This window comes from Stenella coeruleoalba, assembly GCF_951394435.1.
Source record: "Stenella coeruleoalba genome assembly, chromosome: 15".
In the NCBI taxonomy this organism is placed as follows: domain Eukaryota; kingdom Metazoa; phylum Chordata; class Mammalia; order Artiodactyla; family Delphinidae; genus Stenella; species Stenella coeruleoalba.
In genome coordinates this window covers 47,994,289-48,020,600 of record NC_137161.1, presented here as the reverse complement: position 1 = coordinate 48,020,600, position 26,312 = coordinate 47,994,289, and the positions used below count along the sequence as shown (strand labels likewise).

General features: G+C 42.8%; 1 protein-coding gene across 6 annotated transcripts in view; it reads left to right on the top strand.

Annotated features, from left to right (window-relative positions):
* The first annotated feature begins 241 nt into the window (after positions 1-241).
* The window catches only part of KAT14 (lysine acetyltransferase 14), a 65,941-nt gene continuing 39,870 nt past the window's right edge, over positions 242-26,312 (top strand). For 3 of the 6 annotated variants that reach the window (XM_079944175.1, XM_079944173.1, XM_079944171.1), the window contains exons 1-6: positions 242-508; positions 2,931-3,049; positions 7,511-7,632; positions 22,724-22,905; positions 24,478-24,897; positions 25,012-25,577. In XM_079944175.1, coding sequence (XP_079800301.1) covers positions 250-508; positions 2,931-3,049; positions 7,511-7,632; positions 22,724-22,905; positions 24,478-24,897; positions 25,012-25,577 — 1,668 coding nt within the window. In that variant the 5' untranslated portion in view covers positions 242-249. Of the gene's footprint in view, positions 509-2,930; positions 3,050-5,570; positions 5,651-7,510; positions 7,633-22,723; positions 22,906-24,477; positions 24,898-25,011; positions 25,578-26,312 lie in introns of those variants that run through there. The other 3 variants (XM_079944174.1, XM_079944172.1, XM_079944176.1) reach the window with 2 other exon arrangements.

The window sequence follows — 26,312 nt, the reverse complement described above, 5'->3', positions numbered from 1 at the left end:
GTGTTGATGGAGAACAGCTTAGTGCGATCTTCAGCCTTTTTGTGGTCACCGTCCTTTTAAACTTGATCAGAAAAAGGACGATGGATCGTATATTCTAAATAATTGCTTTAAGTGCCCCTTGTGTCTGAGTAGAGTCAGGCAGATGCTCTTCTGAGAGTGTGTTTGTGTGGTCAGCAAGGAGCCCCTTCAAGCTTAGTGTCCAGAAACTGGGATTGTTCCCGAGAGCACTGAACCTGCAAGCCGGGAGGGATGGAGAGTAACATCCATCTGAGCAGTTTGATCAGTCGGCACGACGATGAAGCCACAAGAACGTCCACCTCGGAGGGGCTGGAGGAGGGGGAGGTGGAGGGGGAGACTCTGCTGATCGTCGAGTCAGAGGACCAGGCGTCTGTGGACTTGTCTCACGACCAGAGCGGGGACTCCCTAAACAGTGATGAAGGGGACGTGTCGTGGATGGAGGAGCAGCTGTCCTACTTCTGCGACAAGTGCCAGAAGTGGATCCCAGCCAGTAAGCGCTTCTCCTTTCCTTTCCTTTGTCAATTCCTGCAGGAAGGTTTGTTTTTCTAACCTGTGAGAGAAACATGAATGTGAAAGAGACCCAAATAAAAAGATAACTCCTATATTTATTATTAGTGTAGTTGATTAACTGCAAATTTATATAAAACATAAACACATTTGTACTAATATATATTACTGCCAACCTCTATCACGTTGTTAAATTAACGTTCTCACTTGTAACCCAAATAAAAATTAGAAAATTGGAAATTCTGTGTTCCTTAAAGAATTAGCCACATTTTTCTATCAGGGTCACATTATTGTGGTTTTGGGGCCAAATTCTAGGCCCAGTGTAGAGCTAAACTTCAGACTCATAAACATAACTCTGATAGTGTCTAACTTACATGGAAAACAACTGCTATAGTATGTTGATATAAGGTCGGAATTAGGCGATTAAATATGTATTATGCCTTTTTCTAGGGCCATTCGTGTTTTCTCCTTGCTGGCCTCCTTGATCTGCTGGCCGTAGATACACGCAATAAGGTGCTTTGCCAGTCATCAGGCCTCTTAACCAAAACAGGATGTTTCCATTATGTGGAGAGTAGTAAAGATGTATGTACTAGAGGAATACTCTGTGTAATAGAATTTGTAACTAGGTCAGAGAAATTTACGTATGTGTATATGTATATATATTGTTGTGAACTGGGTCATTTTCTGGTATGTGGAGGTGTTTTTAAGATGGATTCATAGTTATTATTAATAAATTAACACCATTTTCACAGAAAGCAAACCTAAAATTTATTATAAGTTAACTAGTTTTTGCTTTCCAGCTGTCTCTGCTTATAGATTCAGGGTTCTGCCTGAAAGCCTGGGTGGCTTTCCCCCATCCTCACAGCCTGTGCTGTAAATGCTCTGCCTCCTGGGGCCCCTGCTAACTGCTCCAGCCTTTCTCCTTCGTGCCCTCGTATCCCCACATGGAAACAGAGCTTTGCAGTTAGGGTGAGCTTTTCCTTCTCCACAAGCAGTTCGTTCTTTTTTTTATAAATTTATTTTATTTATTTATTTTTGGCTGCGTTGGGTCTTTGTTGCTGCACGCTGGTTTTCTCTAGTTGTGGTGAGTGGGGTCTACTCTTCATTGCAGTGCAAGAGCTTCTCATTGTGGTGGCTTCTCTTGTTGCGGAGCATGGGCTCTAGAACGCAGGATCAGTAGTTGTGGCGCACGGGCTTAGTTGCTCCACGGCATGTGGAATCTTCCCAGACCAGTGCTCGAACCCGTGTCCCCTGCGTTGACAGGCGGATTCTTAACCGCTGCATCACGAGGGAAGCCCAAGCTTCTTTCTTATCCCTAGGACTTTGTGCATGTAAATTTCCTCTGTGGAACACGTGTCTCTACAGCCTCTATACTCCCCGCCCCACACACAAACACCTCTTCACGTGCCAATTCTAGCCATCCTTCAGGCCCCCGTCCACCCCACTTTTTCTAGCGCTGCTGTCTTCCTCATGTGGGTGGGCACCTCTTTTATGTGCTCTCACGTTGCCCCACAGCACCCATCACATCCCTCTCCAGGGTTTCCATGTCTCCCAGAGCATCAGCATCAGCTGGGGAACTTCAGAAAATGCTCTGCTTCCAGAGGTTGATTTATTTTGCGGGGGATAGACCCGGGCATTTTTTTTTTTTTTTTTTTTTTAATTTTTAAAAATGTTTTATTGCGGTACGCAGGCCTCTCACTGTTGTGGCCTCTCTCGTTGCGGAGCACAGGCTCCTGATGCGCAGGCTCAGCGGCCATGAATCACGGGCCCAGCCACTCTGCGGCATATGGGATCCTCCCGGACCGGGGCACGAACCCGTGTCCCCTGCATCGGCAGGCGGACTCTGAACCACTGCGCCACCAGGGAAGCCCCCGACCTGGGCATATTTAAAACACAAAACTTCCTGGGTGGTTCTGATACACAGTCCAGGTGGAGAGCCTCTGTGCTGCTGTGATTACCTACTCTCTCCTCTGTAGCCCTCACCACATCAGTAAGCCTCTGAGAGCCAGCACCGCGTCTGTCTCAGGTGTTGTGTTCCTGGTTCCTAGCCCAGTGGCACAGTGGGAGCTCAGATGTTTTCTTGGAAGAATGTGTGAGGAGACCTCCTGTAGGGGTCGGGAATGTTAACAGTTGGAACAGCCAGTGAGAACAATCCTACCTGCCTTAACAGTGTCTCTTCTGAAGGTCCGGGGACCACAGAGCGATCTTCGTGGGCATGCACTTGATGTTAGAATAAAAACCTTCTCTACTCCCTTCTCCATCCCCATCCTGCCCTCACAGGCTGACTGAAAGAAAAGGAAAAACACAGCCTGGGAAATTTGGGAAATGGCTGGTAGATTGATGAAAACTTTGGGTTACCTCTGTTCTAGATCCACCTGTGATGTGCCTTTTTGTTTTCCTCCTAGGTCAACTGAGGGAACAGCTCAGTTACCTTAAGGGCGATAATTTTTTTAGGTTTACTTGTTCTGATTGCTCTGAAGATGGCAAGGAGCGGTATGAGCGGCTGAAGCTGACATGGCAGCAAGTGAGTTAAAGCTCTTTCTCTAGAATTCATGGGGTTGGTCCCCGCCCCCACCCTGCGAAATTTATTGGAATAAGTAACTAGGGAATGAGGAACCTACATATGAGCTTCTGAGTTGTTTTGAGGGTCACTTTATTTCACAATGAAAATCATACTGAATGTGTGGAGAAAGGAGTTCTTAGTAAAAATACTGCCAACTTAGTGAATTGGGTTTGAGATTCTGAAAATCCCACCCACGGTTTCATTTATACATAATACCAAACTCTGATTTTAATCGAAGAGGTTCACATTTTTTTTAGCAGCTATTTTTAGAAAAATAAAACCATTCTAAAAAATATAAAGATGCTGAATCAATATGCTGCACACCTGAAACTAGCAACTAATTGTATATTGTAGAGCAACTGTACTTAAATTAAAAAAAAAAGTAAAGATGGTCACTGTAATCCCAGCCAACTATAGCCCGAACAGTATCTTTTAACTGATCTCCAGGTTGTATTAATTTTTTGGGTTTTGTTTTTATATTAATATGTTTATAACAAGGCACCAATGTTATATGCAGTCTTTAAGTTCTAAAAATGTATTAGACATCACTCACTCAGTTTTTATGTTTATTCATTCGACAAATATTGAGTGCACATGATGAACCAGGCACTGTTCTAGGCCTGGAGAGTAGAATCTCGTTGAGACCAGCTGATCCTTCTAGCTGTTTCTTCGTGGTGAGTGAGACAGCCAAGACCCTAGCCCCAGGCAGTAGACATTTATTTTAGATGATAGGCAGACAAATAAACAAGTTAATTACCCCTAGCACTTTTTGCTGTGAAGGAAATAAACAGGGTAATGAGAAAGATTTTAGGTTGTACCCTCCAAGGCACTTAGGGTGTTCCTTGTAAATTGTAGCTGTGTTCGCAGCCAGAGGCTATCCTGTTAATTATCAGTGCTTTATTAGGACATCTGTTGAAATCTGTCAGTGGTGATCTTAGGGAGCCTTTTTGGACTTGCCTGAAAATATGTAAGTAGAAAATGAACGGAAGTTTGTATTGAGGATACAGTCTCATGAGTATTCTAACTGGGATTTTTTAAAAAGTGTGCATGGGATACTGTGTCTAGGCAAGGTCAGATTAATATTAGTAGATTATTCTGCATGTGTGCACACGTAGGCAGATTTGCATTTGGCCTGCAGGTAGCTTCTCATAAAATTGTAAAATGGAAGAAGAGCAGATGTATGTAATTTGTTACTTTCAAGACTATGTAGTTTTCTGTGGAGATTCTTTTTAAAAGAAAAAGTGGCTTTTGATTATATTGCTCGATATATTGGCAGTATTGGCTCAATTTGCTTTTTTTTTTTTTTTGGCGGTACCCGAGCCTTTCCCTGCTGTGGCCTCTCCCGTTGCGGAGCACAGGCTCTGGACGCGCAGGATCAGCGGCCATGGCTCACGGGCCCAGCCGCTCCGCGGCATGTGGGATCTTCCCGGACCAGGGCACGAACCCGTGTCCCCTGCATTGTCAGGCAGACTCTCAACCACTGCGCCACAGGGAAGCCCTCAATTTGCTTATTTAATCAGACTAACATTTCTTGAAAATTATTTTTTCACTTCCAAAAGACATATGGATAATAAATACCCTGGGATAATGAAGTGAAAACTGGGACCAGACATATCTGGTTCTTGGAAAACTACTGCCCATTGTTTCTAGTTGCATCTCTTTTTCTTTCTCTCTCTCTCCCCCTCCCTTTCTCCCTGTTTCTCCCTCTCTCCCTCTCCCTCTCTCCCCCTCTCTCCTTCTCACTCTTTCTCTCTCTCTCTCTCTCTCCCTCTCTCTCTCTCTCTCTCCCCCTCCCTCTCCCTCTCCCTCTCTCTCCCTCCCCCTCTCCCTCTGTCTCTCTCGCGCAAGAGCTAAAAGAGGATCCGTTGGTCTGGAATAGACTCTATTGATGTCATATTCCAATTGGAATGTGGGTTTTCTTTGTTTTAAATCTTAAACTTTGTTGATTTATCAAAATAAGAAGTAGAAATGCTTGTTTATATTATAAAATGCCAACAGTAATGGGGTGACTAAAAGGCCCCTTCCACACACTTTCTGTGTCCTCCTCCTCGGTGATGTGTGAACAACAGTCTGAAAAGTAGGGAAGCTATCAAGTAGGGTAGTTGTTACGTTCTTGTCCTAGACAAGCTCATTATCTTTCTACATGCTCTTCAGCAGATACTTGGGAGGTGCCTGCCGGGCTGTGCCAGCCTGAGCAAGGCCTTGGAGCTGTGCTGGTTCCCAGGGCCAGCCTGTTACTATGAGCTTGGGCTGGTGGTGTAAGAGCAGAAACGCAACTGGGATTCGTTCTTTAAGATTACAAATTCCAGAAGGGGGAAAACCATGTCCTTCATGATTGGATTTTTAGTTTGCTCAGTAAATATGGTGATAATAGGAAAAGTTATTTGCAAGTAAGTATGTGAATTTTAACTTTCTAAAGTCATGAAATGTTTCCAAAAAAAAGTACTGGAAATGAAATAACACACTTGTGTCTGTACCACAGAGATTAACAGTGAATACACGTTTCCAAGTTACTCTAGGAGTCTGAGTGGGCAGAAGAGCTCATTCCATCCTTTTCTTAAGGTATTTCTTGAGCAAAAGCGTTCTTAAATTGTAGTAAAATATATGTAACAGGGCTTCCCTGGTGGCGCAGTGGTTAAGAATCCGCCTGCCAATGCAGGGGACATGGGTTTGAGCCCTGGTCTGGGAAGATCCCACATGCTGCGGAGCAGCTAAGCCTATCACAACTACTGAGCCTGCGCTATAGAGCCCGCGAGCCACTACTACTGAGCCCATGTGCTACAACTACTGAAGCCCGCACGCCTAGAGCCCGTGCTCTTCAGCAAGAGAAGCCACCACAATGAGAAGCCCACGCACCTCAGCGAAGAGTAGCTCCCACTTGTGGCAACTAGAGGAAGCCTGTGCACAGCAACAAAGACACAACGCAGCCAAAAAGAAATAAATTTATAAAAATGTATATATACATAACAAAGCTTACCCTTTCCACCGTCTTTAAGCATACAGTTCAGTGGCATTAAGCACATTCACATTGTTTTGCAACCATCACCACCATCATCTCCAGAAAGTGCTCATCTCCCCAAAGTGAAATCCTGTGTCTATTAAACAACGACTCCCTGTGAACAGTAACTTTAAAGGGAGAGGTTTGTTGGCTGATGCAGACCTGATGCAAAAATGAGTGGAACGATTTGAAAAGTCTGTTCATGGGGTTAATTGGCAGACTGGCTGCAAATTTTACAAGTTTAAGGATGGGGGAAGTTGAGACTTGGTAGGAGCATCAGAATCACTAGGCCCCTTTGAGGGTGTGGTTGTAGGTCTCCCTGTTGGGCCATCGGGATTTGGGGCTGTGAACATCGATGTCGGGGAACGTGAACTGCAGTCTGTTAGACCCTGTACAGCCTTGGGCTACTCCTCATGGAAAGAAGAGTTGTGGAAGGATTCTCTTTGTAGGTTCTGCCCCCTTTTCAATTGCGCTGGCCCAAAATTAATCATTACTTTTATTAGGTTGAAAACATGGTTTTAAATAGCATGTGTAGTTTCTTGTCCATTTATGATTACAAAATTGCGTTTAGATGCGAAGAGAAATGTCTAATAGGATAATCACTGAAAATGTTAAAAAGGATTATTTCTTGATGGTGGATTTAAAATGATTTTTACTTCCTTCTTTGCTCTTTTCTCTTTTAGTGAAGTCTTTTACAGTGAGACTGTGTTATTCATATTTCTGCAAAGTACTTTCCCATTTGGGGCTGTGAATTCATTATCTGTTAAATACAAAGTTGGATTAGATGTGGAGCTGGGGGTGTCCTCCTCTCTGAGGATGGGCCAGGCAGCCAGGCCTTTCAGGTCCCTGCCCCTTGTCTATTCTGATTTCATCTCAGGAACAGTTTCCACAGCTGAGAAAGGCTAAACCCAGAGTGGATGGTACCTCACGTTAACTTCAGCTCTGAAATTCTGAGAGTCTATTGTTTCTGCCCTCTGAAGAGCTTAGAAGAGTATATGTGCAGGGGTGATGCTTGGAATGTTTAGCAAAGGTCAGCACTGTCCGTCAGAAATGCCGGCTGGAGCAGGCCCTGTGGCCTCCTGCTGCCATTGGTTAACACGGTGTTTAGCGCTGCCTTTGAGTGGTGGAGGGGAACTGGGATGGGGGCTGCTTAGGGCAGTAGTTACTCTTCACCAGTTCAGCCACACAGCAGCCTTGCACATGTAACATGGGAGGAACAAGTGCACGTGATTAAGGGGAACAGTGATGCTCATCTGCGGAAAGCAAAAAAGGAAGTAGAATTCTATCCTGAGAATATTCCAAGATATTATCCTTCCTTTTCCCCCCTCTATTCATACTCAGAGTATAAAACAACACACGTTCCCCCCTGAAGTTTACCATCCCTGTCTGTGCTTTTCTCCCAGCCTATTCTGCTTCTGTTTCAGGTGGTCATGCTGGCGATGTACAACTTGTCCCTGGAAGGTAGTGGGCGTCAGGGCTATTTCCGGTGGAAAGAAGACATCTGCGCTTTCATTGAGAAACATTGGACTTTTTTGCTTGGGAATAGGTAATGTGATTTTTTAAAAATCTTATACTTGAATGAAGATGTAAAGAATAAAGTATATGAGACTTGAGACAGCCTAATGCTGGCCTTTAGAGAATTAGAGTAATTACTTGTGGCAGTTACTGAGAATTTTTTAATCCAGAAAATGTTGTTACTTTAAGTTAAAAATCGAAGTAGAAGTTTACATAATGACAAGGGTAGTTTTCCATACTTCCTATCCTACTTTCGGAGGAAACTGTTGGTTTCTACTGAGCAGGAAGACAGTTGAACAGAGTCTTAGAATGTTAAAAAATAGAGACTTCCATTAAATGAGGCAGTTTAATAGTTGGTTAGGTGACTAATTTGAGGATAGAGGAATATTATGTCCTTTAAAATCAGTGCCTTGTAGGAGGTCAGAAGACGAGAAATGATGGCAGTTATTGACTGCACTCATTTAAGTTGCTCTTGGTTAATTATTAGTATTTGTGTTTATTAACTCTGCGAGGTAGAAATCATTGTATACTGTTTGGTATTCACAGTGCTTGGCCAAGTCTGGGCACATTAACACGCATATGGTTTATTCCTTTGATACTCTTTTCATCGTGATGCTTTGAATTTGCTGCTGAGTGCTTCTCTGTGACCCCTCCTTGGTTCATCAGACTTAGGGGTGCCGGGGCACAGACATACACACCAGATGTTTTAACTAAGGGTCCATGTGCATCTAGCAAGATTTTTATTGCTGTTAGAGGTTAGCAAGTTTGCAGTTGCATTGGCGGATTGTTTGAGATTCTTTCTTTAAAAAAAAAAAAATGTATTTATTTATTTGGCTGTGCTGGATCTTAGTTGCGGCATGCGGGCTCTTAGTTGTGGTATGTGGGATCTAGTTCCCTGACCAGGGATTGAACCCGGGCCCCCTGCATTGGGAGCATGGAGTTTTAACCACTGGACCACTAGGGAAGTGGTGTTTGAAATTCTGATTGTTAGTTGCCTTCTGAAGTCCTGTGTGAGATTCATAAATCTTGCATAATTGGGTCGGTGTGGACATGATAAAGGTCAGAGCAGGGAGTTTGTGCTTGTCCTCACTCGGAACTCCTTGCAGCCCGTTTTCTCGGGTGCTGAAAAGTCACAGCTCTGCCAAAGTTGCTGAGGAATCATGGAGGGGTGACCTTCTGCAGGCTGCTGTGAGGGAAAAATAGAATTGAAAAATAGAACTAAGAAAAGAATTGACAGCATAACTGGTTCTTTTTCTTGAAAGGAAATCTGTTGTCTTAGTTTAATGACTTAGCTCTATTTATGGAACTTAATACACCCCATTTATAAGGGACAAGGAAGGGAAAAAAACTGATAAAATTAGCTCTTGGAACGTTTTCATGATCTTTCAGTGCTGTTCTGCCTGGTGGATTGTCTTCTGGAAGAAGTTGGATTTAAATTGCCTGTTTTAAGGAAGTTGGCATATTTTAGCAGCAGGTGTTCAGTTTCATTTGTTCATTTCTAGAGCGTGTTCTGAGAGGCATCAGCTGAGGCTCGTTTTCTTTTCAATACTTCTACTGAAAGACATTAATTACTCTCCAGCTTCTTGTAATTTAACCATTAAACTAGTGGGTTTTGGCCATATTAGTGTATCACTTGAATTATCGTTTACTTATTTAAATCAAGTCACTGAAAAAAAAGAAACGTCATACCACCATGGTAAGTGGAAAACCTATATCACTTACATAAATAGAATGAAACTGTAAAAATAAGTGCACTAAAAATAAAGCAATGCTATTGACTTGTAGCTAGATCCCATGACCTGTAAAGGCAATCTGAAACACTCTTTCTTTTTTTAATCATATGATACCATCTATATATTGTTTTCATCCAGGTGTATTGATATGTAATTGACATACAGCACTTGTATGAGTTTAAGGTGTACAGCATAATGATTTGACTTACATACATCATGAAATGATGACCACGAAGTTTAATGAACATCCATCATCTCATATAGATATAAAATTAAATAAGTAGAAAAAAATTCTTTTCCTGTGATAAGACCTCTTAGGATTTACTCTCGACAGCTTTCCTGTATAACATTCAGCAGTGTTAATTATATTTATCACGTTGTACAGTGCATCCCTAGTACTTATTTATCTTACAATGGGACGTTTATCCCCCCATCTCTGGAAAATCTGATGTCTTTTTCTATGAGTTTGTTTTTGAAGTATAATTGATCTACAACCTACATTTGTTCCTGTTACACAACATAGTGATTCAGTATTTCCATGTTTCAAAATGATCACCATGGTACGTCTAGTTACCATACGTTACCATACAAAGATACTACATAGTTATTGACTTGTTTTTCCTACATTATACATTTTGTACCTGTGACTTATTTATTTTGCAACTGGAAGTTTGTACTTCTTAATTTCCCTCACCTATTTCTACCCTCTCCCCACTCTCCTCCCCTCTTGCAAGCACCTGTTTGTTCTCTGTATCTGTGACTGTTGCTGTTTTGTTATGTTTCTTCATTTGTTTTTTTTTCGGCTTCCACATAACTGAAATCGTACAGTATTTGTCTTTCTCTGACTTATTTCACATAATACCCTTAGCATAATACCCTCTAGGTCCATACATGTTGTCACAGATGGCAAGATTTCATTCTTTTTTATAGCTGAATAATATCCAATTGTGTATGTGTGTGTATCACATCTTTTTTTTTCACATCTTTATTGGAGTATTATTGCTTTACAATGTTATGTAAGTTTCAGCTCTATAACAAAGTGAATCAGCTATATGTATACATATATCCCCATATCCCCTCCCTCTTGCGTCTCCCTCCCACCCCTCTAGGTGGTCACAAAGCACTGAGCTGATCTCCCTGTGCTATGCAGCTGCTTCCTGCTAGCTATCTATTTTACATTTGAGAGTGTATATATGTCAGTGCTACTCTCTCACTTCATCCCAGCTTCCCGTTCCCACTCCCCGTGTCCTCAAGTCCATTCTCTACGTCTGCGTCTTTATTCCTGTCCTGCCTCTAGGTTCATCAGAACCTTTTTTTTTTTTTTGGATTCCATATATATGTGTTAGCATACAGTATTTGTTTTTCTCTATCTGACTTACTTCACTCTGTATGACAGACTCTAGGTCCGTCTACCTCACTACAAATAACTCAGTTTCATTTCTTCTTATGGCTGAGTAATATTCCATTGTATATCTGTGCCACATCTTCTTTATCCATTTATCTGTCAGTGGACATTTAGGTTGCTTCCATATCCTGGCTACTGTAAATAGTGCTGCAGTGAACATTGTGGTACATGACTCTTTTTGAATTATGGTTTTCTCAGGGTATATGCCCAGTAGTAGGATTGCTGGGTCAAATAGTAGTTCTACTTTTAGTTTTTTAAGGAACTTCCATACTGTTCTCCGTAGTGGTTGTATCAATTTACATTCCCACCAACAGTGCAAGAGGGTTCCATTTCCTCCGCACCCTCTCCAGCATTTATTGTTTGTAGATTTTTTGGTGATGGCCATTCTGACTGGTGTGAGGTGATACCTCATTGTAGTTTTGATTTGCATTTCTCTAATGATTAGTGATGTTGAGCATCCTTTCATGTGTTTGTTGGCAATCTATATCTTCTTTGGAGAAATGTCTGTTTAGATCTTCTGCCTATTTTTGGATTGGGTTGTTTGTTTTTTTGATATTGACTTGCATGAGCTGCTTGTATATTTTGGAGGTTAATCCTTTGTCAGTTGCTTCGTTTGCAAATATTTTCTCCCATTCTGAGGGTTGTCTTTTGGTTTTGTTTATGGTTTCCTTTGCTGTGCAAAAGCTTTTAAGTTTCATTAGGTCCCATTTGTTTGTTTTTATTTCTATTTCTCTAGGAGGTGGGTCAAAAAGGATCTTGCTGTGATTTATGTCAAAGAGTGTTCTTCCTATGTTTTCCTCTAAGAGTTTTTTTTAAATTAATTAATTAATTTATTTTTGGCTGTGTTGGGTCTTTGTTACTGCATGTGGGCTTTCTCTGGTTGCAGTGAGAGGGGGCTACGCTTCATTGCAGTGCACGGGCTTCTCATTTCAGTGGCTTCTCTTGTTGAGCATGGGCTCTAGGGTGTGTGGGTTTCAGTAGTTGTGGCTCGCGGGCTGTAGAGCGCAGGCTCAGTAGTTGTGGCACACGGGCTTAGTTGCTCCATGGCATGTGGGATCTTGCCTGACCAGGGCTCGAACCCGTGTCTCCTGCATTGGCAGGCAGATTCTTAACAACTGTGCCACCAGGGAAGTCCCCTTCTAAGAGTTTTTTACTGTCTGGCCGTACATTTCGGTCTTTAATTCATTTTGAGTTTATTTTTGTGTATGGTGTTAGGAAGTGTTCTAATTTCATTCTTTTACATGTAGCTGTCCAGTTTTCCAAGCACCATTTACTGAAGAGGCTGTCTTTTCGCCATTGTATGTTTTTGCCTCCTTTATCAAAGATAAGATGACCATAGGTGCGTGGGTGTATCTTTGGGCTTTCTGTCTTGTTCCATTGATCTATATTTCTGTTTTTGTGCCAGTACCATACTGTCTTGATTACTGTAGCTTTGTAGTATAGTCTGAAGTCAGGGAGGCTGATTCCTCCAGCTCTGTTTTTCTTTCTCAAGATTGCTTTGGCCATTTGGGGTCTTTTGTATTTCCATACAAATTGTAAAATTTTTTTGTTCTAGTTCTGTGAAAAATACCATTGGTAGTTTGATAGGGATTGCATTGAATCTGTAGATTGCTTTGGGCCGTATAGTCATTTTCACAGCGTTGATTCTTCCAATCCAAGAACATGGTATATCTCTCCATCTGTTTGTATTGTCTTTGATTTCTTTTATCAGTGTCTTATAGTTTTCTGCATATAGGCCTTTCTTCTTAGGTAGGTTTATTCCTAGGTATTTTATTCTTTTTGTTGCAATGGTAAGTGGGAGTGTTTCCTTAATTTCTCTCTCAAATTTTTCAATGTTATTGTATAGGAATGTGAGAGATTTCTGTGCATTAATTTTGTATCCTGCTACTTTACCAGATTCATTGATTAGCTGTAGTAGTTTTCTGGTAGCATCTTTAGGATTCTTTATGTATAGTATCATGTTATCTACAAACAGTGACAGTTTTACTTCTTTTCCAATTTGTATTCCTTTTATTTCTTTTTCTTCTCTGATTGCCGTGGCTAAAATTTCCAAAACTATGTTGAGTAATAGTGATGAGAATGGACATCCTTGTCTTGTTCCTGATCTCAGAGGAAATGGTTTCAGTTTTTCACCATTGAGAACGATGTTGGCTGTGGGTCTGTCATATATGGCCTTTATTATGTTGAGATAGGTTCCCTCTGTGCCCACTGTCTGGAGAGTTTTTATCATAAATGGATGTTGAATTTTGTCGAAAGCTTTTTCTGCATCTATTGAGATGATCATATGGTTTTTCTCCTTCAGTATGTTAATGTGGTGTATCACATTGTTTGATTTGTGTATATTGAAGAATTCTTGCATTCCTGGGATAAACCCCACTTGATCATGCTATATGATCCTTTTAATGTGCTGTTGGATTCTGTTTGCTAGTATTTTGTTGAGGAGCTTTGTATCTATGTTCATCAGTGATATTGGCCCGTAGTTTTCTTTTTTTGTGATATCTTTGTCTGGTTTTGGTATCAGGGTGATGGTGGCCTAGTAGAATGAGTTTGGGAGTGTTACTCCCTCTGCTATATTTTGGAAGAGTTTGAGAAGGGTAGGTGTTAGCTCTTCTTTAAATGTTTGATAGAATTAGCCTGTGAAGCCGTCTGGTCCTGGACTTTTGTTTGTTGGAAGATTTTTAATCCCAATTTAATCCCAATTTCAGTGCTTGTGATTGGTCTGTTCATATTTTCTATTTCTTCCTGGTTCAGTCTTGGAAGGTTGTACTTTTCTAAGAATTTGTCCATTTCTTCCTGGTTGTCCATGTTATTGGCATATAGTTGCTTGTGGTAGTCTCTCATGATCCTTTGTATTTCTGCAGTGTCAGTTGTTACTTCTCCTTTTTCATTCTAATTCTGTTAATTTGCGTCTTCTCCCTTTTTTTCTTGATGAGTCTGGCTAATGGTTTATCAATATTTTGTTTATTTTCTCAAATAACCAGCTTTTAGTTTTATTGATCTTTGCTATTGTTTCCTTCATTTCTTTTTCATTTATTTCTGATCTGATCTTTATGATTTCTTTCCTTCTGCTAACTTTGGGGTTTTTTTGTTCTTTCTCTTATTGCTTTAGGAGTAAGTTTAGGTTGTTTATTTGAGAGTTTTCTTGTTTCTTCAGGTAGGATTGTATTGCTATAAACTTCCCTCTTAGAACTGCTTTTGCTGCATCCCATAGGTTTTGGGTCATCGTATTTTCATTGTCATTTGTTTCTAGGTATTTTTAAACTTCCTCTTTGATTTCTTCAGTGATTCTTGGTTATTTAGTAGTGTATTGTTTAGCCTCCATGTGTTTGTATTTTTTACAGTTCTTTTTCCTGTAATTGATATCTAGTCTCATAATGTTGTGGTTGGAAAAGATACTTGATACAATTTCAGTTTTCTTAAATTTACTGAGGCTTGATTCGTGACCCAAGATATGATCTATCCTGGAGAATGTTTCATGTGCACTTGAGAAGAAAGTGTATTCTGTTTTTGGGTGGAATGTCCTATAAATAACAATTAAAACTATCTGGTCTGATGTGTCATTTAAAGCTTGTGTTTCCTTATTTATTTTCATTTTGGATGATCTGTCCATTCGTGAAAGTGGGGTGTTAAAGGCCCCTACTATTATTGTGTTACTGTCGATTTCCCTTTTTATGGCTGTTAGCATTTGCCTTATGTATTGAGGTGCTCCTATGCTGGGTGCATAAATATTTACAATTGTTATATCTTCTTCTTGGATTGATCCCTTGATCATTATGTAGTGTCCTTCTTTGTATCTTTATTTTAAAGTCTGTTTTTTCTGATGTGAGTAATGCTACTCCAGCTTTCTTTTTTTTTTTTTGCAGTAGGCGGGCCTCTCACTGCTGTGGCCTCTCCCATTGCAGAGCACAGGCTCTGGACACGCAGGCTCAGCGGCCATGGCTCATGGGCCCAACCGCTCTGCGGCATGTAGGATCTTCCCGGACCGGGGCACGAACCCATGTCCCCTGCATCGGCAGGCGGACTCTCAACTGCTGCGCCACTAGGGAAGCCCACTCCAGCTTCCTTTTGATTTCCATTTGCATGGAATATCTTTTTCTGTCCCCTCATTTTCAGTCTGTACGTGTCCCTAGGTCTGAAGTGGGTCTCTTGTAGGCAGCATCTATACGGGTCTTGTTTTTGTATCCATTCAGCCAATCTGTGTCTTTTGGTTGGAGCATTTAATCCATTTACATTTAAGGTAATTATCGATATGTATGTTCCCATTACCATTTTTTTAATTGTTTTGGGTTTGTTTTTGTAGGTCTTTTCCTTCTCTTGTGTTTCCTGCCTAGAGAAGTTCCTTTAGCTTTTGTTGTAAAACTGGTTTGGTGGTGCTGAATTCTCTTAACTTATGCTTGTCTTCAAAGTTTTAATTTGGGGCTTCCCTGGTGGCGCAGCGGTTGGGAATCCGCCTGCCGGTGCAGGGGACACAGGTTCGCGCCCCGGTCCGGGAAGACCCCACATGCCACGGAGCAGCTGGGCCCGTGAGCCATGGCCGCTGAGCCTGAGTGTCCGGAGCCTGTGCTCTGCAACGGGAGAGGCCACAACAGTGAGAGGCCCGCGTACCGCAAAAAAAAAAAAAAAGTTTTAATTTGTGTGTCGAATCTGAATGAGATCCTTGCTGGGTACAGTAATCTTGGTTGTAGGTTTTTCCTTTTCATCACTTTAAATACGTCCTGCCACTCCCTTCTGGCTTGCAGAGTTTCTGCCGAAAGATCAGCTGTTAACCTTATGGGGATTCCCTTGTATGTTATTTGTTGCTTTTCCCTTGCTGCTTTTAATATTTTTTCTTTTCATTTAATTTTTGATAGTTTGATTAATGTGTCTTTTGGCGTGTTTCTCCTTGGACTTATCCTGTATGGGACTCTGCGCTTCTTGGATTTGAGTGACTATTTCCTTTGCCACGTAAGGGAAGTTTTCGACTATAATCTCTTCAGATGTTTTCTCAGACTCTTTCTTTTTCTCTTCTTCTTCTGGGACCTCTATAATTCGAATGTTGGTGCATTTAATGTTTTCCTAAAGGGCTCTGAGACTGTTCTCAATTCTTTTCATTCTTTTTTCTTTATTCTGCTCTGTGGCAGTTATTTCCATTATTCTCCATTCTTCTGCTTCAGTTTTTCTGCTATTGATTCCTTCTAGAGAATTTTTAATTTCATTTATTGTGTTGTTCATTATTGTTTGTTTGCTCTTTAGTTCTTCTAGATCCTTGTTAAAGGTTTCTTGAATTTTCTCCATTCGATTTCCGAGATTTTGGATCATCTTTACTATCATTACTCTGAATTCTTTTTCAGGTAGACTGCCTATTTCCTCTTCATTTGTTAGGTCTGGTGGGTTTTTACCTTGCTCCCTCATCTGCTGCATATTTCTCTGTTCTCTCATTTTGTTTAACTTACTGTGTTTGGGGTCTCCTATTTGCAGGCTGCAGGTTCGTAGTTCGTCTTATTTCTGGCGTCTGCCCCCAGTGGGTGAGGTTGGTTCAATGGCTTGGGTATGCTTCCTGGTGGGGCAGGACTGGTGCCTGTGTTCTGGTGGGTGGGGCTGGATCTTGTTGCTCTTTGGGCAGGGCCTCATCCGGTGGTGTGTTTTGGGGTGTCTATGAACTTAGTATGACTTTAGGCAGCCTCTCTGCTAATGGGTGGGGTTGTGTTCCTGTCTTGCTAGTTGTTTAGTATGGGGCATCCAGCACTGGAGCTGAGTCTTAGTGTTGAGACAGAGATCTCTGGGAGAGCTCTCTCCAATTAATATTACATGGGGCCAGGAGGCCTCTGGTGGTCCAGTGTCCTGGACTTGGCTCTCCCACCTCGCAGGCTCAGGCCTGACACCCGGCCGGAGCACCAAGACCCTGCCAGCTTCACAGCACAGAAGAAAAGGAAGAAAGAAAAAAATTAAAAACAGAGCCCCCAAACAAATGGTAAAAGCAAAACTAAACAGACAAGGGACTTCCCTGGTGGTGCAGTGGTTAAGAATCTGCCTGCCAGTACAGGGGACGTGGGTTCGATCCCTGGTCTGGGAAGATCCCACGTGCCACAGAGCAACTAAGCCTGTGCGCCACAGGTACTGAGCCTGCGCTCTAGAACCCACAAGCCACAACTACTGAGCTCACGCCCAACAGCTACTGAAGCCCATGCCCTTAGAGCCTGTGCTCTGCAATAAGAGAAGCCACCATGTACTGCAATGAAGAGTAGCCCCTGCTCACCACAACTAGAGAAAGCCCGCACACAGCAACAAAGACCCAACACAGCCAAAAAATAAAAAATAACAGACAAAATCACACAAAGAAACATACACACACATATACACACACACACACACACATACTCACAAAGAGAGAACAAAAAAAAAGGAAGATAGCAACCAAACCAATAAACCCACCAATGAAAACAAGCACTAAAATCTAAACTAAGAGAAACAGAACACCAAAAACTAATCAAATGCAGAAAGCAAACCCCAAGACTGCAGTAGCTCCCAAAGTCCACCGCCTCAGTTTTGGGAACATTTGTTATCTCTTCATGCATGTATTCCACAGATGCAGCGTTTATCAAGCCGATTGAGGGGATTTACTCCACTGCTCCTGAGGTTGCATGGAGAAATTTCCCTTTCTCTTCTTTGTTCGCACAGCTCCTGGGGTTCAGCTTTGGTTTTGGTCCCACCTCTGCGTGTAGGCTGCCCTCAGGCCTCTGTTCCCTGCCCAGACGGGAGGGTGTTAAAGTAGCAGCTGATTAGGGCTCTCTTGCTCACTCAAGCCAGGGAGAGGGAGGGAGGGGTACAGTAGTCATAATTGGAACATGGGACGTGCCTGTGGCAGCAGAGACCAGCATGATGTTGCAACAGCCTGAGGCATGCCGTGTGCTCTCCCAGGGAAGTTGGCCCTGGATTACAGGACCCTGGCAGTGGCGTGCTGCACAGACTCCTGGGGGTGTGTGGGTAGTGACCTGCACTCGCACACAGGATTCTTGGTGGCAGTGGCAGCAGCGGTAGTGGTCCATGCCTGTCTCTGGGGTGCGAGATGATAGCTGTGGCTTGCACCCATCTCTGGAGTTCGCTTGGGTGGTGCTCTGCTGTCTGTGGGCACACTGAGCAAGAAGCCCTTCTCCTTGTGTACTCTGAAATTATGATCTCTTGCCTCTCCGGCAGGTCCAGACTTTTTCCTGGTCTCCCTCCTGGCTAGCTGTGGCGCACTGGCCCCCTTCAGGTTGTCTTCACGCAGCCAACCCTAGTCCTCTCCCTGAGGTCTGACCTCCAAAGCCCAAGCCTCAACTCCCAGCTCCCACCCGCCCTGATGGGTGAGCAGACAGGCGTCTCAGGCTGGTGAATGCTGGTTGGCACCGATCCTCTGTGTGGGAATCTCTGCTTTTCCCTCTGCACCCCTGTTGCTGTGCTCTCCTCTGTGGCTCCGAAGCTTCCCCCCTCCACCACCTGCAGTCTCCGCCTGCGAAGGGGCTTCCTAGTATGTGGAAACTTTTCCTCCTTCACATCTCCCTCCCAGAGGCGAAGGTCCTGTCCCTATTCTTTTGTCTCTTGTTTTTTTCTTTTGCCCTACCCAGGTATGTGGGGATTTTCTTGGCTTTTGGGAAGTCTGAGGTCTTATGCCAGCATTCAGTTGGTGTTCTGTAGGAGGTGTTCCACATGTAATTGTTTTTTTTGACGTATTTGTGGGGAGGAAGGTGATCTCCACGTCTTACTCCTCCACCACCTTGAAGGTCTCCCCCTCACATCTTCTTTATCCTTTTATCTATTGATGGGCACTTGGGTTGCTTCCATGTCTTGGCTATTGTAAATAATGCTGCAGTGAACATAGGGGTGCATATATCTGTTCAAATTAGTGTTTTGTTTTCTTCGGGTAAGTACCCAGGAGTGGAATTGCTAGATCATATATGGTAGTTCTGTTTTTAATTTTCTGAGGACCCTCCATACTGTTTTGCATTGGCTGCACCAATTTACATTCCCACCAGTAGTGCACAAGGGTTCCCTTTTCTCTACCTCCTCACCAATATTTGTTATTTGTTGTCTTTTTAATCATAGCCATTCTCACAGGTGTGAGGTGATAGCTCATTGTGATTTTGATTTGCATGTCCCTGATGATTAGTGATGCTGAGCATCTTTTCATGTACCTGTTAGCCATCTGTATGTCTTATTTGGAAAAATGTCTTTTCAGATCTTCTGCCCATGTTTTAATCGGATTGTTCATTTTTTTGATGTTAAACTGTATGAGTTTTTTGTGAGGCCTCTTTCTTGATCAAAAAGGGAGACTATGTGTGTTAGAATTTAAAGCAACTAATTTTCTCCTTGATCTAACCAGAGGAGTGAAAGAGAATTAAAAATTACGCTGTGACTCCTTGGCACTCAGTTTCCTGCCTCAGTGCTGTCCTTCCCTTTGGGAACTCTGCTTTAAGCATCAGTGATTGGAAAAGCCCCGAAACCACTCACCTGAGGTGGTCTCCAGTGCTCAGATGTGTCCATGTATGAAAACACAGACTCACTGCCTCCGCAATTAAACATTTCTCATAGCTGCTAAAGATTTACAGTCTGCTCTCCATGGAGCATACTTTAAAATTCTTAATGTTAACCATTTCTCATTTGCCATGGGATCTGAGAGAATAGTGTACTGTATAATGAAGTTTTAAATTTGAATACGTTTTCTTTCAGATCTTATATGTCCTTAATATTTTATTAAGGTTTAAATGTATAAACGTTTATTAAGGGCTAACCTAAATAACTTTATGTACCCATTGTAGAAGCAAGTTAAAAAGTACACAAAAGCTTAATTACTACAGTTTAATTGCTATTTTATATGTGGTCATTTAATCTGGTTTTACAGTCCTGGCCTTGAATTTTTCCCAAAGTTATAATTTTGATTAGTGAAGAATAGTTTGGATATTTTTTCTGTTACCATATTTCATTGATTTTAAGATAAACAGTTTTTCACACTTTGACATCTCTGACAGCTGGCTACATCTTAGAAGTGATGGTGTGTCATAGCTTACTTGATAGCTAGTTTTCCTTCTTGTACACAAAACGGTGTGTCTTAAAGTCAGTGGACCTTATGTTTGATGGAATATGATAAAACACATTCATAGTACTTAAAATTAAAAATATTATACAGGCATGTCTCAGAGATGTTGCAGGTTCAGTTCCAGACTGCTGTTGTAAAGTAAATATCACAATAAAGTGAGTCACGTGAATTTTTGATTTCCCACTGCATATAAAAGTTATGTTCACATTATGCTGTAGTCTGTTAAGTATGCATAGCATTATTTTTAAAAAAGCAGTGTACACACCTTAATTATAAAATACTTAGGCTTCCCTGGTGGCTCAGTGGTTAAGAATTCGCCTGCCAATGCAGGGGACACGGGTTTGAGCCCTGGTCTGGGAAGATCCCACATGCCGCGGAGCAACTAAGGCTGTGCACCACAACTACTGAGCCTGTGCTCTAGAACTCGCAAGCCGCAACTACTGAAGCCTGCATGCCTAGAGCCTGTGCTCTGCAACAAGAGAAGCCACCGCAATGAGAAGCCCGTGCACTGCAACAAAGAATAGACCCCGCTCGCCGCAACTAGAGAAAGCCCACACACAGCAACAAAGACCCAACTCAGCCAAAAATAAAAAATAAATGAAAAAAAATACTTTATTGCTAAAAGATGCTAACCATAGTCTGAACTTCAGCAAGTTGTAGGAGTAACATCAGAAGTCACCGATCACAGATCACCATAACAAATACAATAATAATGAAAAACTTTGAAATACTACAAGATCTAAAACATGACACACAGACATGAAGTGAGCAGATGTTTTTGGAAAAATGGCACCGATGGACTTGCTTGATTCAGGGTTACCACAAACCTTCAGTTTTTAAAAACACAGTATCTGTGAAGTGCAGTAACATGAGCTATGCCTGTATGATGAGGGTTCTGGGAAGATGGCAGAGTGGGAAGCACCAGAAATCTGTCTGCCCTCCTAGGTAGCAGTTGCATTGGCAGAATCCAGTGTAACTTTATTGGAACTCTGGAGTCAGCTGAAGGCTAGCAACTTCCAGAGGAAGCCTTGGACCATAAATTACAATCAGCGTTGGCCAGTTTTAACTGTGGCAGACGGCCATGCACATATTCCTGGAGCAGCTTGCATACAGTATGGGATCCGGGGTGGACACAAAGGATGCTGTCCTCCAAATATCATATCTGTGCTGATCACTGACTGCTGCTTCTGATCACAGAGGTGCTGATAAAGGCGTGGGTGGCCTTTGTTGTTGCACCTCCTCCATTGTTGCAAGCCCCTCCCCGTCTGGCTGAGGTGACTTTAAAGGGACTTATAGGGCTGGCACCTACCTCCCCACTTTCACTTTCCTCTTTGTCCCCTTTTTGGAGCCAGACGTTGAAGACTAAGACATTCAAAAGCACCCACATATACAGGGGAATTAGCCACCCTGCATGTCCGGGGGAGGCACAGGCTTAGACATGGACTGAGAGGACCTTGAGTTTCTGCTCCAGCTGATCTTTGGCACAGAGACAGCCTGCAGCTGTCAAAAACCAGTAAACCCCGGGGAAGGAGGAGAGTCTGGTGTCCAGAGTTAACACATTATTAGATTCAAATGTCCACTGTCCAACAAAACACAAGGAATACAAAGAACAAGGAAAGTATGTCCCATTCAAAGGAAAAAAATAAACTAACAGAAATTGCCCCTGAAAAAGACCTAATGGTGGACTTACTGGACAAAGACTTTAAAGAGCTGTCTTAGAGATGCCCAGAGAACTAAAGGAAGAGGTGGAGAACATCAGGGAAGCGATGTATGGACAAAACAGAAATATCAATAAAGAGATAAGAAGTCCTGGAGCTGAAAAGTACAATAACTGAAATGGAAAGTTCACCAGAGGGATTCAAAGCCAAATAGGACAATGGGAAGAAAAGTGAACAGATCCCAAGGGGCCTGTGGGACAGTGTTGGGCAGTGTAAGAAAGCAAGTGGGATGGGTTCGTTCTGGTCAGACCGCTGGGCAACAGGAGGGGGGCCTGGAAAGGTCAGAACGAGGTGAGACCTTGTTCTGCTCTGACCCACAATGCTGGGGGTCATTCTCCTGTCTCAGATATGTGGTCATGCCTTTATAAAGTTTTTTTTTTTTTTGTGGGGTTCTTTTGGTTTGTATTTTTCTAGTACATCTCTGTTCCTAAGGATACTTCTTTCTCTTGCCTCCCTAGCAGTATTTTTCATCTGTTAGACTGACTTTCTTATGAAGAACTGTTCTTTAAGATTTCCGGTCATTGATTTATGTTTTCAAGGTGGAAATAGAACAGTTTCCTTAAAAATCACTTTTAACAGGAACCTGAATAGTTGACATTTTACATATCATTTAAAATTTTTGTTGTATACACTGTTGTGTAGTTATTTTGAAATGCTTGCTGTATTTTGGGGGGGTTTGGTCAGAGTTGGTAATTCCCCCAAGGTTCAACTCTGTGTTTGTGGGACATACCATATAGTTTTCTTCCTACTCTACTATGCGAAGGCAAGTAGCAGACTGAGGGATGCATCCTCCTCCATGGGTAAAATGAACTGTTTACCAGGGCTAATGACTCTCCTGCTTTCTTTCCTGAGAGTTGTGTTTAACTCATACATAAAAGCAGCTCAAGTTAAGTAAAATTAGCCTGTAGAACTCCATAATCATGGATAAGAAGTGTTTTATGAGCTTTGTTTGAATTAACTTCATTTAATCGCCACAGCAGTCTTGCACATTCTATCATCCTAATTTTAAAGATGAAGAAACTGAGGCAGCTAGAAGGTGGTGGAGCTGGGATTTGAAGCCACGCAGAACCCCGAGCCTCTCCCTTATCCATTGTGCTCTGTTCCTTCAAAGAGGGGAAGTTCCATAGCCTATCAGACTTGGAGGCAGAGACTGCACTGTCTATGTAAGGATAGAGTTGAAAAGCCAATAATTTTTAAATTCTTGGACTCTCCAGGAAAAAGACCTCCACCTGGTGGAGCACGGTGGCGGGCTGCCTTAGCGTGGGGAGCCCCATGTACTTCCGCTCAGGAGCTCAGGAATTTGGAGAACCGGGATGGTGGAAGCTCGTCCACAACAGGCCCCCTACCCTGAAACCCGAGGGAGAGAAGCTGTCCATCTCCACTCTGAAAGTGAAAGGTACTGTCGTGAGCTGAGAGGTGCCCTTGTAGACAATCCGCTTTGACCAGGCACAGAGCCCTTGCCTCCCCGGAGCTGCTCTGCCCCACAGTTTTATTCTAACACAGTTTTTTATGCCGTAAATAAATATTATACAAAAAATGTTTTATAACTGCCTAATCAAGTTACCAGTTTAATAAATTTCCTTTAGTATCTGAAAGGTTCTCTATTTTCAATCTGTTTATTTATGGTTTTAATCTTTTTAGTATGGAAAATTTTAAATAAACAAATGTGAAGTAATATAGCGAATCCCCTGGTACCTTTGTCTTTACTTCAGCAGTTAACACTGGCAATCTTTGTTTTTTTGTTTGTTTGTTTTAAATATTTATTTATTTATTAGGCTGTGTTGGGTCTTAGTTGCGGGTCTTAGTTCCCCCTCAGCATGTGGGATCTTAGTTCCCCAACCAGGGATCAAACCCTCGTCCCCTGCATTGGGAGGCGGATTCTTAACCACTGGACCACCTGGGACGTCCCAATCTCATTTTATCTTGGCCCCTGGGTCCTTTCTCTCAACCCTCCACACATCCCCACCCTCAGATTATTTAGAAGCAACTTCCAGGCATCAGCACTTCCTTCTTAAATATTTCATGATTTATCTCTTATCCATAAGGACTCTCTTTTGTAGCCTAACCATAATGCCATTTTCACACTTGTAAAAAATTAACAGTAGCTCCTTATATCACACATTGATCTGATTTTTTTATCTGAAAAATTTTTAATGACCTTTTAAAGTTTTCAAAATATAATTGGAAACAAATCTCATAGTATTGAAGGTGTAAAGTCTGAAAGTTCCCCACATGCCCACCCTGCCTGCAGATTCACTCCAGCGGAGCCACTGCTGTCTCTTGTGAAGCTTTCAGAAGTCCTCTCTGCATATTGAAGCATTTTTTTTTACTAAAAAAACCCCCATAAACTGTTTCATACTATATTACTTGTTCACCATTTTTTTCCCCACTTACCAGTATACATTGGACATCTTCCCATAACAGTACATGTAGATCTACCCTATTTTCTTTTATTTCATTGCATTCCATTGAATGGCTATGTGATAATTTATTAAACCTTTATCCTGTTGATGGACATTTTGGTTATTTCTGTCCTTTTTTGGTATTTAAACAATACTGTAATTACACACATTTGCCAGTTTTTTGTGATAAATTCCTGGAAATAGGTTGCTGTATCAAAGGGCATATTTATTCAGAATTTTAATCATATTGCCAAATTACCCTCCAAAAAGTTGTAATCAAATTTATGCCCTATCAAAAAGGCATGAACTATCCATTTTCCCCCTACACTCTCTGAGCATTATCAAACTTTTAACGTTTACCAATTCCAGTAGGAGAAAGATGGTGCAGAAGTGTTTATGTTTGCATTATAATTCCTTTTTCCTGGTTAAGAGAAATCTAAATCTTAGTTTAGGGCATTCATTGAACATTTATCTCTTTCAAACATGGAAGTGGAGTCACAGTAAGGTAGAAGAAGCAGCTAACATTGAATAGCTATTAAAAAATTTAGATATTTACTCTTTTCCAGCAGCCTCGAAACCAACTTTAGATCCCATCATTACTGTCGAGGGACTTAGAAAGCGGGTGAGTCGGAATCCTGTGGAATCAGCCATGGAATTGAAAGAGAAAAGGTCTCGCACTCAGGAAGCGAAGGACATCCGGAGAGCCCAGAAAGAGGCGGCTGGCTTTCTTGACCGCAGCACCTCCTCGACGCCTGTGAAGTTCATCAGCCGAGGACGTAGGCCGGATGTGATTCTGGAAAAAGGAGAAGTGATCGACTTCTCGTCCCTGAGCTCCTCCGACCGCACCCCGCTGACAAGCCCATCTCCTTCCCCGTCTCTGGATTTCTCTGCCCCTGGGACCCCTGCCTCTCACTCAGCCACGCCCAGCCTGCTCTCAGAAGCCGATCTGATTCCAGACGTGATGCCGCCACAAGCCTTGTTTCACGGTAAGACGGCCCGTCCTCGGGTCTCTTGGGTTGTGTGTGGCTCTGATGGCAGTGTGTGTGCTGTCCCTGTGGGCGGTGGGTCTGCATTCCCCTCCTGCTTTCTGCTCTGCGCAGATGATGATGAGATGGAAGGCGATGGTGTCATCGACCCTGGGATGGAGTACCTCCCACCCCCTCCCGGCTCGGCTGCCTCGGGGCCAGGGGTTGGAGGCAGGAAGAAGGTCAGAGCCCCTGAGCAGATCAAGCAGGAGGTGGAGAGTGAGGAGGAGAAGCCCGACAGGATGGACATCGACAGCGAGGACACAGACTCCAACACGTCCTTGCAAACAAGGGCTCGAGAGAAAAGGAAGCCCGTGCTGGAGAAGGACCGGAAGCCCAAAGGGCCCAGGTTCACCCCTGTGAGCATCTACGAGGAGAAGCTGCTCCTCAAGCGGCTGGAAGCCTGTCCTGGGGCCGTGGCCATGACCCCGGAGGCCCGGCGGCTGAAGCGGAAGCTGATTGTCCGGCAGGCGAAGAGGGACCGGGGGCTGCCGCTCTTTGACCTGGATCAGGTTGTGAATGCCGCGCTTCTGTTAGTGGACGGGATTTATGGGGCCAAAGAAGGAGTTTCCAGGCTTCCAACTGGACAAGCCATGTATAGGACGACCTGTCAGGACTTCAGAATCCTTGACCGGTACCAGGTAAGTGTTGGCCTCGCTCTCCAGCTCCTGGGGCCACAGCTCCAAGGAGCACGTCGGCATGTGGAAGAAAACAGCAAGGGAGAGAGGTACAAAAATGGCTGGGCTGTATTTTTTTTTATTTGTCCAATATGAACATCCTTTCATACATCTGAGTTTGGATTTTTGTTTTCCTTTTGGGGATTCCAGAAGGAACCTAGAGGTTTTCTTTGTATCTCTTAGTCCCTGAGGGTGGCTGTACATGGTTTGGGTCGTGGCTTTGATGGACAGGTTTGTTGAGGACATACAGCATACTGGACACTGAGCTGAGCAGGAGTGAAATCATGTGGACATCTGTGTAGTTAGGTGACACCCTGCAGAAAGAGCAGCTGGGGTTAGTGTGGGTCAGCGTGGCCGGAGGATGCCTGTGTGTGAGCGCTCCCGGGAACAGTTGATTCCACCCAGAAGTGCTGGAATCCGTCTTTCCACGGCAGGAGCAAGGCGGCTTCTCTCCTGTATCTTTGGTGGAGTTTGCTACTAACCATCCTTTAACTGGTTTTGCTAATCTGATGGCTGTAAAATGAAGCCTTGTTTTTTATTTACATTTCTTTGATGACAGGTGAAGTTAAACATTTTTCGTGTTTCCTAGTTGTTTGTGAATTGCCTGTTTGGACTCTTTGCACATTTTCCTATCTGCTTCTTTGGACACTAGTGGGGTCCGGTCTTTGTTGCCAGTGTTCTGATATTACCTAGTGATGA